The sequence below is a fragment of the Siniperca chuatsi genome, linkage group LG20 (genome assembly GCF_020085105.1).
Source record: "Siniperca chuatsi isolate FFG_IHB_CAS linkage group LG20, ASM2008510v1, whole genome shotgun sequence".
Classification (NCBI taxonomy): Eukaryota; Metazoa; Chordata; class Actinopteri; order Centrarchiformes; family Sinipercidae; genus Siniperca; species Siniperca chuatsi.
This window is the reverse complement of record NC_058061.1, coordinates 1,612,480-1,626,864: the sequence shown is the minus strand read 5'-3', so window position 1 is coordinate 1,626,864 and position 14,385 is coordinate 1,612,480. Positions and strand designations below refer to the sequence as shown.

Below are 14,385 nucleotides of genomic sequence, written 5' to 3'. Positions count from 1 at the left end.
CACACTACTGTGTTTTTTTTCACTCTGCAAGATCAACAGGAATTAAACACATGGGTGATGCTGCTTTCCAACTGTTGGTGAACTTATCAAAGATAGAAATATGCTGAGCGGTGGCAGATCTGGGCGAGTCCTGCTGGGACATGACTGCACAGCCTGCTGATCCAGTGAAACCTCCCTCGGGCCGAAGCAAAGAGCTTCATCACGCTAACTCACCCTGACACAAAGAATTCAAAACCACGACTCTGCCACCTTGAAAGATTTATGAGGGTTAAGAAGCTGAGTGGATCCTGAACACACCGCTGAGGCCCTGCTGATATGTTGCTGAGTAATCTGTTCACTTGTTGAGCTGTGATGATGAAACTCTCTCCTCCTCTGTCCTCCCTCACTTCCCTCCTTCATCCTCTCCTCTTCCTCCTTCCTCCGCGGCAGGAAGTGAAAGCCGGAGCGGAGGAGAGCCGGGCTTTAAGGGCTCGGATCCAGCTGGCCGAGGCGGCTCAGAAGCAGACCAGGGGGATGGAGATGGACTACGAGGAGGTGATCCACCTGCTGGAGGCCGAGATCGCGGAGCTGAAGACTCAGAGAGCGGAGCAACCGGCGCTAACCAATAAGGTGACCGACGCGACCGGCTGGTGGACGCAGCCCGGCGCACCGTTTGGTCAGGACTAAAGCTGACTTAGTTTAGTCTTTGTCTTCAGTTCGTTGAAGTTCACGTAAGGCCTGATCATAAGTGGCTCACGTTTGAAATTTTTGCAGGTTGTCGTCACCAGAAAAACAAGCTCAAGGCGACCCATGTTTACCTACACCCATTATAACTAAATTAAAGATAAATCATTTAGTTTATGCTATTTTCAATTAATCGTATGCAAAGTCATTTGTGCCTACCCCACTGGGAGAGTTTTTTGTCTGATACTAACAGATTTCTCTAGATTACAGAATATTTTGTTTGTTTGTAGGAGGAGATTTTTGCAGTGTCCCTCCCAGTTATCTCCCCGATGATTTCCCAGCACCCCTCCCTGACTCTGCTCCCCCTCCAGGTTTAGGTTTCTTCCTGAATCTGGGTCAGTGTTTTGTTCCGTCTCATTCAGTGACAGAGCTGCTTCCCTCTCTGACGTCGCCTTCCTCCGACAAGTTATTTTCATAGAAATCTGGCTAGCAACCCGCAGGTCAGCACCGGCAGGCTCGCTGCTGATGACGAGCTGAGCCGCCGCCGCAGGGAATCAGGTCTGCAGAGAGGAAGAAGCCTCTCTCTGCTGCGGTGTAAATATGACACGCTGAAAACAAAGTGCTGACTCATGCTTTTTCCAATCTGCAGAAGGAGGTCGCTCACAAAGAAATCCTCTGAGAGTGTCAAAATATAACATCCACAAGCACAAGACAGTTTATTTATTTAAAGTAATTTCCTCCAGCTCTGCACTTCGAGGAAATATTTTATTTCTGCTCCACTACATTCAGTACGTGACGGCTGAGGTTACTTTGATTACAGCACATTTTACACATAGCTGCAACTGATCATTGTTTTCATTATCAGGTAACCTGCCTATTATTTTCTCCATTAATTGTTTAGTCTATAAAATGTCAGAAAATTGTGAAAAATGCTCATCACAGATTCCCAGAGTCAAAGTAAAAGAGCTTGTTTTGTCCCACCAACAGTCCAAAACCCCCAAACAGAAAATCATCCCAGCAGTCCCTGGAACCAGCATAGTCACTTGATAAATGACTAAACTGATTAAAGAAGTGGTTACACATTTTGGCAAATACGCTTTTTCACTTTCTTGACTTGATGCCACTCTCAGCAGCCCGTTAGCTTAGCTTAGCATAAAGACTGGAAACAGGGGGAAACAGCTAGCACGGCTCAGTCCAAAAGGTAACAAAGTCCACGTACCGGCACCTCTGAAGCTCCCTGACCGACACGTCATGTCTCGTTTGTTTGATCCGTAAAGAAATAGTTCAGAGAAGCGTATTTCCCAAAATGTCAAACTTCTGCTTCAATCAATTATCAAAATTTGCTAATAAACTTCACAAGTTCAGAATCATCTCAGTCAACCTGGAAAATAAACAGACATAAAAACCGCTCCAATATTCAGTTGCCCGAATGTCGTTCTAGGAGCTCGTCCCTGAAGTGGTAAATGGACTGCATCTATAGGGACCATGCGAGGTGACCACCACGAGCAGCTGGGGATCAAACCACCAACTTTAGATTAGTGGACAACCCGCTGTTCCTCCTTCCTCCTGAGCCACAGCTGCCCAAAGTGGCAGAAAACAAACCAACCCATGACACTGCTCGTCCCGTTTCCGCTTCATTAAGTTTCTGCAGAGGAAAAAAGCTAACAGCGTGGTAAACAGGCCTACAAAGGAAACGTTTTCATTGATGAATGAATGTCATGAAGAACATTTGGTTATTTGTATGTATTTAACATTAATTTCTTGAAATGTATTGTTAAATTATATTTGATTCTCTCTTGGGGAGCGTCAAATCGTTGTACAGGTGCTTTCTTTAGAGTTGTTTTTTTCTTCCTGCCAACGCAGCTCATGAAACACTCAGATGCGTAATATATAAAACACAGAAACACAGCAATTATATAACGTGAACCAGAGAGGGGAAAAAACCACTGTGTGAAGAAGGTTGTGTATTGACAGAATAAAATGTTTCCCTCGTTGTTCTGCTTTCGTCCCAGGAGGAGACGGAGGAGCTGAAGAAGAGAGTGGCCGTCCTGGAGTGTCAGCTACGGAAGAGCGAAGTGGCCAAAAAGGGCTTTGAGATGTCAACGGGAAAACTGCTGAGTTTTGTGGAGGTAAACAGTCAAAGCAGAGGATTCAAACCAGCAGCGAACGTACAGTTTCTGCTAACAGGTGTTGTGTGTGAATCACAGCTGATGGATCTTCCTCCTCTGAGCCTCAGAGCTCCTCCTGTTGGTCTGATAAAAACTACAGCGAGCAGCTGTTTGAGGAAACTACTGAGCCTTTTTAAACAGGAAACTACAGATCTGTGAGGAGTTTTTAAAGATCTTCAGCAGGAACCAATGGGCTCGCAGCTGAGAGCCGCAGACAGGAAGTGAGACGGTGTTGAGAGACGGACCGACGTGTTGTTGGTTTGGGTCCGAACGTGAGATTTGAGTAACACCAAACTTTTTTTTTTTACTTAAACAGATGTTTTTTGTCTGCACATTGAGGATGACATTAGCTAAAATATTTACGCTTGAGAACAAACATGCAGCAAATGTGAACTTCGTGAGAACATTTTACCTTCAGCTGAAGCGAGATTTCACTTCCAGCAGGATTGCAGTTTATGTCATAATCCACAACAACAGAGAAATTAAACAATAAAAGAACTTCGGTCATATTTAGTTTTTGTTTTCTCTCTCTGTGTGTGTCTGCAGAACGTTCAAGAGTTCCTGCTTGAAAGCCACGGACCTACGAAGAGCTACAGGTAGTGTGTGTGTGTGTGTGTGTGTGTGTGTGTGTGTGTGTGTGTGCGTGTGTGAGAGTGAGTGTGTAATTGATAGCCCGCTGTTCGTTAGCGGTGCGGCGGCTATGGAGTACAAGCTGCTAAACTGGTTGCCGTTAGCGACCACCAGCTCTGCATCTCGTGTGTGTGTTTTCAGGATGTGTTACTGTATGTGTGTGTGTGTGTGTGTGTGTGTGTGTGTTTGTGTGTGTGCTGCATTTTGTGTAAACTTGATAATGTGTGTATACAATGATGGGGATATGTGTGTGTGTGTGTGTGTGTGCATGTCATGTCATTCGTGTAACTTGAGTGTATGAGGTCATTTGTACATTGTGTATGTGGAAGTGTGTGTGTTTGTGTGTAATTCTTTGTGTTTGTTCTGCTTTATGTGAAAGTATGTGCATACAGTGGGGTGTGTGTGTGTGTGTGTGTGTGTGTGTGTGTGTGTGTGTGTGTGTGTGTGTGTGTGTGATTATCTGACACCATTGTCAGAATCACATAATGAGAGATCCTGCAGAGGGCAGAGCCCATTAGCCCAGTTTCCACACACACACACACTCACTCAGTGGTCCAGCTTGGCCCACTTCAGCCCAGGTAGGACAGCAGTTAGCTCCTGTTAATGGCCGCCCCCAGCGTGCATCATCATCATCATCATCATCAGCCTCGGAAAACACACTGAGGAAGAGAAGGTGCCGAGGTGCACACGATAAATGCGAACACAACTGAAATCAAGTAGCAATAAAAGAAGAACACGTGGCTGCATCATCATCAAACTATCTGCTCAACAAAGACACCACAGAAGAAGAAGAAACTTACTGATGACAGATGTCTTTACGTCCTTCCTTCCTTCTGTTTCTTTCTTTATTTCCATTCTTTCTTTTAGTCCTTCTTCGCTTCCTTTTCCTTACTTTACTTCCTTGATTCCTTAAATATCTTCTTTCTTCCTGTTTCCTTCCCTTTCCCTTCTTTTCTCCCTTTCTCACCTTCTCTCAACCCTCCATTTGTGTCACTTTCCCTTTCTTTCCTCCATTTTTCTGTCCTTCCTTCATCGCTTATATCTTTCCTTTCCTTCTTTTGCTTCCTTCCCTATTCCGTCTATTCTTTCTTTTTAGTTTTTTGTGTGCTTTCTCCATCCCACCTTTCTTTCCTTCTGCCTGTCCTTGATTCCTTATATCATTTCTTTCTTTCTGCCCTTCCTTCATTCCTCATATCTTTCCTTTCTTTCTTTCTAAGCTTCCTTCCATCCATCTTTCCTCCTTTTTCCTTCTGTCCCTTCTTCATTCCCTATGTCTTTCCTTAGTTTCTTTTTCTTGATTCCTTATTTCAATTCTCTCCTTATTGTCGTTCTGTTTCATTTCTTCTCCTTTCTGTCCTTCTTCTCTTCCTTTCTCCCTTCCTTATTCTGTCCCTTCTGTCCTTCCTTCATTCTTAAAGTTTATTTTATGGATCTGAAAACCTGAGGATACGAGGATTTTTCTCGACAATCCTCTCGTCTTCTTCACTCATCGGCGCTTGTTTCTTTGGGTACCTAAGTACATTTTAGTTATACTTTTCTTCGGTTTTATGTATTGAAAGCAGGATGTTTGCTTGTGATGTATATCTTCCACAGAGCGTCTGCCGGTGATGTGGCCTGCTCTGTTTTCTTGCCGTAGTGAGTTCTTATCTGGCGGTTTGTGAACCGTAACAACACCAGTTATCAGCACCTTCTGGCCGGTTGTGTAAGTCAGATCCTGGAAATCAGGTCAATCGGACATGTTGTTAAGTAACCCAGCTATAGCACCTCCTGCCTGGTTTCCTTTTATTTCAGACCAAGTCAGTGGGACACCTCGACTTTCATAACAGCGGGACCCCGTGGTCATGTTTTTTCTTTTTGTTCACCTGTCCATCTGTTTCTAGGCCACACGTCAGAGGAAATGTCGGCTGTCCAGTCGTTGGGTTTATAGAGGGAAGCAGGCATGAGTTCCACTTTGTTATAATAAATGTGCTCTGTGCTGCCCATTCACTCCCAGTTAATGACTTTTTTGATAACTTGAATGTAACTCTCATTAAACCCATAAGTCATCCTGACTTCAGCGCTGTAATAAAGAAAGAGGTTTAGAAAACAGAAAATATCCCTCAGGAGAGAAGGAGCAGGAGATTTCATGGTGGAAGTAATAAGTTTAGGAGCTGTGAGAAGACAGGAAGCTTCGAAAAACAAACTCCTGTCGGCCATGAAAGCTACGTTTGTGCTGTCTGTGTTTGGGAACGACCTCGGTGTTGACCGATGGAAGTGAATTGAGCGCTGCGAGTGTGAACAGACTCAGATCTCTGAATAACAGCTACACCCATGGCGACGTGGTCACTTCAGCAGCTTTACCAAGTGTTTGTAGCTCACTCGATCATTCAAACAGCTGGAGGTGTGAGTTTATTCATCAGGCTGTGACAAACCAACATTAACACGCAGCTTTATGAGTGTTATTTAAAGCTTTTAGTGCAGAGAGAAGAGTTTGGTCGCTCCTCGTGAACAGGTGGCAGCCCCTGTGCGTTCGTGGAAGCTCATCAACTCAAAGATTTGGTTTTGCTTTCTGCAACGACCCGGATGTAATGGTGGTTTACTGCTTGATCATTTATAATCATTACATTACACTACTGGGCATTTCAAACACATCCAAACCCCAAATGAACTGCATGCTGTGGCACAGATCAGCCTATTACATACTGGGCAGTGATCATTAGGATTTGCTGGACACTAAAACTAGTCAACACTTTTGGCAAGAGCTGACTACAAATATGATTGTAGCCAAGGTCACCAGATTTAGTATATGTGTGTAAAACATCGTCCTCGTATATAGTAACATAGTTCTCTGCTACTTTCATTCAGGAACCACAGTTCCATGTGCATGATTTATTTGCCGTATTTTGCAGTACATTGTCGCAGTGGGAACGATGCGTTATGATAAAGATAAAGCTACTGATGATACTAACGCAACACTTCCTGCAGTGTGTGTTGTTGGTATTATTGAAGGTAGCGGTAGGACTTTATTGTGAAACAACCACAGTAAATAAGACGGTGTAGTCCCTCATTCGTCCAGGAGTGTTCTATCGTAGAAAAGGTTTCAGTCGTAGTCGTCTGGACACTCTTTTCAGAATCAAGACGTTTGCGCGTTTCCACTTGAGAATGACTTCGGATGGGAGCCGAAACGTCTTGATTCTGAAAACAGTGTCCAGACGACTACGACTGAAACCTTTTTCTACGATGAACCACAGTAAATGTTTACAATGCTAGTGAGGTTAGCTAACGAACGCTTGATTCGTCACTCTGACTCTGTAAAGTTTATCTTGAAAATAGATTCAGACGTTTTAGAGCACAGGGAAGACAGTTCTAACATTTGCATGGATGAAACGATGTATTTACGTCGCTGACGAAGCTTGATGGAGAGCAGACCAGAAAGCAATGAGGACTGACCGCAGTCAGCTTTTTACTGGAGTAGACGAAAAAGACTACAGCCACACTAACAGCTCTGTGGGGCTGTAATGCTTGCTGTTAAGAAGGCCAAACTGTTATGCAACTTGAAACTTTTGAAAGTCAGTAGGATTCATCCTCTGGGGACCATGAATGTTTGTACAAAATTGAATGGCGATTCATCTGATAGTTGTTGAGATTTCAGTCTGAAACAAAGTGGTGGAGCCATGTTGCTTGTCTGGCTATAAACTCTGCTGGCGCTACGTAGTTAAGCAGTTTGCAGAGGTGGTGCGTTAAATGTAGGGAAGAAGCTTTTTATACACCTCAAACTTGTAATGAAGATGATGGAGGCCTTTAACAAAGCCCGTTTCTGTAGTGGATGCAGCTTTGTCGGAGAATATGGAAAGTAAAGTCTAAGAACATGCTTCCTGTTTTAAGAGAGACAAAAGAAAGTCAGGACTTCGGCTCTTTATTTGGAAAAACCTTGTGACTCCTAAAATAAGTAACCGTGAAACCCTCTAGGCCGCATCTCACGAAGGCCTGTGATCATGTAGGTCCCTTGACTGTCCCAGGACCTCCATGGATCCATCTGTGGCTGTTTTTCACTGCTGATGCATGCTTCTCTCTTTTTGCAGCTCCGGAGACGTTAAAGTCGGAACATCGTCTCAAGGCGTCCCTCCTCGCTACAAGAAGAGCCCCTGGACTTCGGCCACGCTCGCCCAGGAGGCGAAGGAGCTCACAAGGACTGTCAGAGCCATCCTGGAGGTCGACTGTAAGTGATCTCAGCTCTCTCTGCTCGCCTCCACGCATGCAGGACTGCATGTCTTCCTCCTCCTCTCTGTTTCTGTGCTGCCCTGCATGCGACTCCCTCCAGATGAAGCTGAAACCAAACTGATCCTGGCAACTTGCTGTTGTGAGTAACTGTCCTCCCCCGTTTCAGTGCTGACCTTCTAGAGGACCCGACTGTAGGAGAACAAAGTCAGCAAAGCTCTGAGACGTCGGCAGGAAATCAACAGCAAACCGTGAACCCGAACACTCTCTTCCCTGACAACTCCTCATCTCCTCAGTACCTCCTAGCAATGGACTCATGTCTTAACTCTGCATGAAACACTGTTTTGTTTCTGTCAAAAACCACATTTATCTCTGCACATTCTCTGAATCGTCAATACACACTAAACAGCGGCTTAATTAGCGTTTGAACCCGAATAATATGGGAAAGAAATGCATAGCTGAAGTCTTTGTTCAAGTTCAGATTTATAATTTGCTGAAAACTTAATGGACGCTCATCACTCAAACTGCAGTTTTGTCTTGAAACGATCAGTTCATCTTTTAAGAGAGTTACGTTTCTATAGGTTAACGTACTGGAAGGAGACCATTTTAAAGTTGATGGACCACATGAACATTTAGAAATTTTGCCCATAGGTCACCTTATTAACTATGTGATGAGAGTAATGGCACCAAATCTACAAGTTACAGGATGTTAAGAAATGCACTGTTGACCAATAGCAAACAGTCTTGACAATTCTGACCTTTGAGAAAACCGAGAGAGCCGGAGAGTCCAAATGGGGGGAAGCTATCATGGGTGTGGTTTGTAGACAGTTTTGGAACTGGAGTCGATGGTATGAATCCGTCTTTTGAATAAACTTCGTGAACCTATTGTCCCATATGCGACCGAGCCAATATGCTAACTAGCTAGCTATTGTGACTGACAGCGCCAGCATGTTCCCGGCTGGCTTGTTAGCACTTCGCTTGCCACCTGCAGTAGTTCCCCAACTAGCCCTGCAAGTAGTCACTACATCACCAAGCCAAAGCCAAAACACTCGTGGGTAAAGTGAGCTATGGACAAAACTCCCAAAACGTTGGTGTATTCCTTTACATTTCACCCAACCTCTGTCTCTATAACAATAAATACCTTTATTTAACAAGTAATATAAAACAATATAAGGTCACAATACCATATGGTTGCCATTTACTGTAGCTAACGTACCGTTCCAGAGCGAGTTAATACACTTATAACTCACTGTAGCTTCCTGTCTGTCTCACTGTTATTTAATCAATGTTTAGCTTAGCTTTGTGTTTGAGTGGCTGAATGCTCGTGTTTGTGCAGTAGATTAGCCAGCAAAACAAAGCCTAGACGCATCATCGAACAATACGGGAGGAGAAACCCTGAAAACCTCACTCGCCCGCAAACACGAGGTCAGGAAGGATGAAGGCACGCGGTAAAGGGGCCAGGACATTCATATTGGAACACAGCCATCGTGGTCTGATACCAGCAATGATTAAAGGACAGTTCCAGCCTGACTGGACGCTTTTATCATGTTTGGAGTTATTTGCTGTTTGTCCTTTATCTTTTTCTGAGTAAATATTCTGAAACAAACTCTCTACATATCACGAGTTCTTCTTTGTAAAGAGGACCAGTCATTTGAAGCTCTGGATTATTTCACAGACAGTAGCTGCTGGAAGAGTCTAGATTCAGGTTGTCTTAGATCAACTGGGCTTGAAATAATGGAATAAAAATTGTGGTAGGGAAAACCACTGCCACAGCTTCAGGTATCGCCAAACAGGGACGACCCAGAGGACAAACAATAAGAATACTGTAAAACAGATCATTTTGTCATTTGTTTTATCAAAAACATTCCTGTTCAGCAGACTCTCAGAGCTTAGATGTCAAAGCGTCCTTGAATGCACCAACAGGAAGAGTTTTCAGAGAGCTTTCTCATGAGTAGCCACTTGAAGAGCTTTCTCATCTGCAGTACCAAATGAGTACCAGTTGCTTGAAAAAATGGATTATATGTCTGCAGCAAGTTTCTGCAGGTGTTTCATAGCATCAAAAAGAACCAACCTGGCTGCCTGGAAGGTAGGAACACAAATTAAAATGGAATCTTTAAAGCAAATACACAGAGCCATTTGGTAGTTTAGTGGATCTGGGAGTTTGAAGCATTTCCAGTATATATCCAGAGCCATCTGGTCGCCCAGCGGGTAGCAGTGGAAAGTGGAGTTCTCCAGAAAATAGACAGAGCCGGCTGGTAGTCCAAGGGCCTGGGAATTTGAAGCGTTTCCAGTAATTATACAGAGCTTTTGAGTAGTTCAGAGCAGTAGTTCAGGGGCCTGGGAGTGTGCTAGGAGTATGAAACAGTGCAATGAAACAGCATTTCCAGCTGTGGGTAGTTCAGAGGGCCTGCAACTACTACTGAGGCAGTGGGTAGCCAAGACTGTAGCATTCCCAGCAATGCATTTAAGGAAGTGCACAGGCCTGGGACTGTGAGGACTTCCAAACAAATACAGAGCTCAGGGGACCTGGAGGATTTAAGTATGTAGCTGAGAGCATGTATGTATTATGTATGCACTCCCAGCATATTTGCAGTTCAGGGAAATCTTTTGACTAGTTCAGGGGGCTTTGGAGCTTTCTAGCAATTACACAGAGCCATCAGCTGCTTCAGATGGGCCAAGGAGAGTATACGGTTTCTAAAAAAGAGCTGGTGGTTAGTTCAGAGGCCCTGGGAGATTGAAGCATTCCCAAAAAATACACAGAACTGATAGGTAAGTCAGAGAGCCTGTGCCTATGAGACATTCCCAGCAAATACACAGAGCCAATGGGTAGTTCAGGGGGCCTGGGAGTATTGAGTGTTTACATCAAGAACACAGAGCCAGAATGTAGTTCATGGGCACATTAATATCCAGCAAATACACAGAGCCGTGGTGCATTACAGGGCTCTGTGTTCAAGAAATAAGGGGCCTAGGACTTTGGACCATTCCCAGACAACTCATGGTGCTGGTGGGCAATTCAGGGGGGCCTGAGGCTATGAAGCCTTCCCAGCAGTTACACAGAGACAGCATTTGGTTGAGGCGGCTTTGGTAGGTAGTTCAGTTCTGTGCAAACACACAGAGCCATGCGGTAGTTGAAGGAGTCTCCCCAGCTTGTTCAGAAAGCTTAAAACCTCAGAGTGACATTGACCACTGACAGTAAAATATCGCTGATTATATTCTTTAAATGCGTACTGATGTCGAAGGTTGTCCAGTGCGGTTTGCATTCAGCTGGCAGGACGTGGGCTTTTGACACAGTCACCTAATTTCCCTCCATCAGAGCGCCAGTGGGAGGACGTGGGCACGGTTACATAACCAACAGCCGTGATTCAGGATCACGAGCAGAGACGTCCTCCATCAATCACAATGTCCTGTCAGAGATAATGAAGAAGGAGGAACAAAACCAAGTCACGGCGCAGAGAAAGTAGGTCAGTCTGATCCAGGTCTCACCGCTTGTGTACGTCTGTGTGTGTGTGTGTGTGTGTGTGTGTGTGTGTGTGTGTGTTTGTTATAATCACCTGTAGCTCATTTTCATCGCGGCCCTCGTTGCCTGGATACATGTTGAAATCGTAAAGCTTGTAACTGTAGGAACCTTCTTCTTCTTCTGTTTTCATTCACTGCCAGTTAATATGATCAGGAGCACACGCACACACACACACACGCACACACACACACACACACACACACACACACGCACACACACACTTTGCCCGACAGATTGCAGGGTAAACAATCAGCAGAAAGGCTTCAGACTGAGCAGTTTCAGACACATCCAGTTCATTCATTCGTTGTTCGAGAGCGGCAACTCGGACACCGTTACCATGGCGACCACGTCTCTCCTATGACTTACATTCATTTGCAACTACTATACACTTACCAAAAGACATTTTGTGGGTAATGAATGCTGTCTGGGTTGTCCTCATCGACCGCGCTGGCCGCTGGTTAATGTTACACAGTAAAAGCCTCTGACGCCACGGCTTTCGATGGCAGCGTCTACTTTTATCTTATTATGAATGACTCATCGTTCATACCGTTTAGAAATAAGTGGTATAAAACCTTTAAAAGTTCTTTGAGTCTTTACTCTGAGTAGAAACAGAACTTTGCTCTCTACATTTGTGTGTAAGATTTAAAGAAAAAAGAACAACCCTTACAGCTTTAGGTGTCTTTTGATTGCTGTTGGAGTAAAAAGGTGCACGTCCGCAGAGCTTCTGCCAAAACGATAAGAGTAGAATTTACCAGAATAGACTCACAACCGGGAAATAACGCGCATGTGAACGCACTCGTTCACCTCCGTTCACCATCTCAGCTTCGGTGACTGTAATCTGCGCCAGCCTGCTGGTGACATTAATAATGCACAGTATTGAACAGAGTGGGATTCGTACGCAACTGCGCTGAATGAAATGCTGAATGTTTCACACCAGACAAAGTTTTCAGCCCAACAAAGAAAAAACACAGTTGATTAATTTAAGAAATCAGCCTCTGGGACCTGGATATTAAAAAACAATCAAACAGTAATCATCCACTGCTCATTAAATATTTGGAAGCCCTGCAGCTACAACAAATTATTGTTAGCATCATTATTTTTTATTAGTTATGATTCAGGTTTCTTTATGTGCAAAGCTACAGAAAAACCTCATGTATGATTTTCTTCGCACATTTTATTCATTTAATGGCTCAGAAATGTTTCTCTGACAAAGATGAAGCAAACTTCAGTGTTTTAGTGTCACGTGAAGGTCTAAATCCTCCTTTAAAGGCCTTTCTACCTGGACAGGAAGAAAAGCAATAAATTCAAACACCTTTACAAACCCATCAGTCTAACACGAGAAAGTACCTTTACTGTCATTTTCTGTAAGGCTGTAAGCTATCGTGAGAATATTAGTTTTATATTTGTATAATAGTTTTACTATAAACACCAGTGTGATATTATATATATGTACATAGTGTGTATAAAACATCTCACGAGATAAATGTGACAGTGTTTAACCCTCGACTGACTGTGTCGTTGCAAATGTTGCTAATAAAGTTTTTCCTCTGCAGTGAAACGTCTCAGTTTGATTCTCCTTTAGCAGGAAAACACCAAAGGAAAGGAGCTGACAAAACAATGGTCCATTTAGTAGCTGTTCTGGAGCTTTCAATCATACCACACAGTCTTCATCAGCAGACGGAGTTAGTCAGAAAGTTCAAATAGAATTAACTTTATGAACAACGAACAAGAATGAATTTTTAACATAAAATACAGGAAAGTTTAGTGGCAGATTCCTGTTAACGAATCAGATCAAGACACTTTGAATGAAGCCTGGAGTTCAGTGTTTAATTATAAACGATTCAAAACACCAAGTAAAAAATAAATAATTAAAAAGATCATTAAATTTGGCAATGAAGTCCAACCCAAAGAGCAGCAGCAGGAGCTCTGATTGGCCAGACACCTGCCAACAAACAACAGCTGGCCAATCAGAGCTCTTGCTGCTGCTCTTTGGGTTGACGTCATTTTTAGGTGGTGTACTGTTTACACGCAAGTTAATGGAATCAAAAAAATGTTGTGATTCCATTTCACACTATATTAATTCATCATTTAAAGGACCAGTGTGTAACATTTAGGAGGCAGAAATGGAATATAATATTTATAGTATGTTTTCATTAGTGTTTAATCACCTGAAAATAAGAAGCGTTGTGTTTTCGTTACCTTAGAATGAGCCGTTTGTATCTACAGAGGGAGCGGGTCCCCTTCCACGGAGGCCGCCACGTTGCACCGCCATGTTTCTACAGTAGCCCAGAACGGACAAACCAAACACCGGCTCTAGAGAGGGCCGTTATCGAGTTTCGCTTCACCGTAGTTTCTCCTACGCGCTTGGAAGGGGAGGGCGAGGCGAGCGGTGCTCACGTGGTTGCAAACTGCAGTTTCACCACTAGAGGCCACTAAATCCTCCACACCGGACCTTTAAGGACAGAATAAGGAAAAAGAACTATTCATTGGCAAATGTATTAACCTTTATTTCATTGCTTTGGCTTTTGTAATGCATCGTTTAAATTTAATCTAATCTAACCTATTTATTAGATCTTCAGTGATTAGCGGATTGACAGAATATTAATCAGCGACAATTTTGCTAATCAATTAATCATTTAAGTCATTATTTAAAGCAAAAAAATGACTGGTTCCAGCTCTTTGTACTGGTTTTATGTGCTCGTAAACAGAATATCTTTGGGTTTTGGACTGTTGGTCGGACAAAATAAGACATCTGAAGACGTCACCTTGGACTCTGAGAAACTGTGATGGAAAATTTTTATTTTCATTATAAATGAATTCATTGATAATTAAAGTAATCATTAGTTGCAGTCCTACAAGTTAAAATAACGTTTAAAAAATGATCACTTGATGAATTAATTCTAATTAAATCCTGTAAAAGTTGATAATTGTTGCGGTGACACAGCTTCAGGCAAGTATCCATCAGTTCAAACCACAGGAGGAGCTGCAACAGAATCCTCCACAAACCATGTTCAACCTAATGCACATTCGTCCAAAAAGTCATCTTTTCTCTCTGCAGTTTGGTCTTCGGTCCTCACTGAGCCAGTGTTGTGTTTTCCACCAATGAAAATGCAGCTCCAGAGTGAATCATTTTTAAAACATTTGTCTCACTCGGCGTGTGGACGAGGACCAACCACTGCTGTCTGTCAGACAGCACAGACACAGTCGGGT

At 43.4% G+C, this 14,385-nt stretch overlaps 1 protein-coding gene across 8 annotated transcripts in view; it reads left to right on the top strand.

The window, feature by feature from the left end:
* stxbp4 (syntaxin binding protein 4) overlaps positions 1-14,385 on the top strand; it is a 65,742-nt gene that overhangs the window by 43,221 nt on the left and 8,136 nt on the right. For 6 of the 8 annotated variants that reach the window (XR_006375994.1, XM_044179052.1, XM_044179054.1 and 3 more), the window contains 4 exons: positions 430-609; positions 2,676-2,792; positions 3,378-3,427; positions 7,523-7,659. Coding sequence is in view for 7 of the 8 variants with exons in the window: in XM_044179052.1 (XP_044034987.1) it covers positions 430-609; positions 2,676-2,792; positions 3,378-3,427; positions 7,523-7,659 (484 nt within the window). In the remaining variant the exon portion in view is untranslated. Of the gene's footprint in view, positions 1-429; positions 610-2,675; positions 2,793-3,377; positions 3,428-7,522; positions 7,660-7,827; positions 9,265-14,385 lie in introns of those variants that run through there. The other 2 variants (XM_044179057.1, XM_044179056.1) reach the window with 2 other exon arrangements.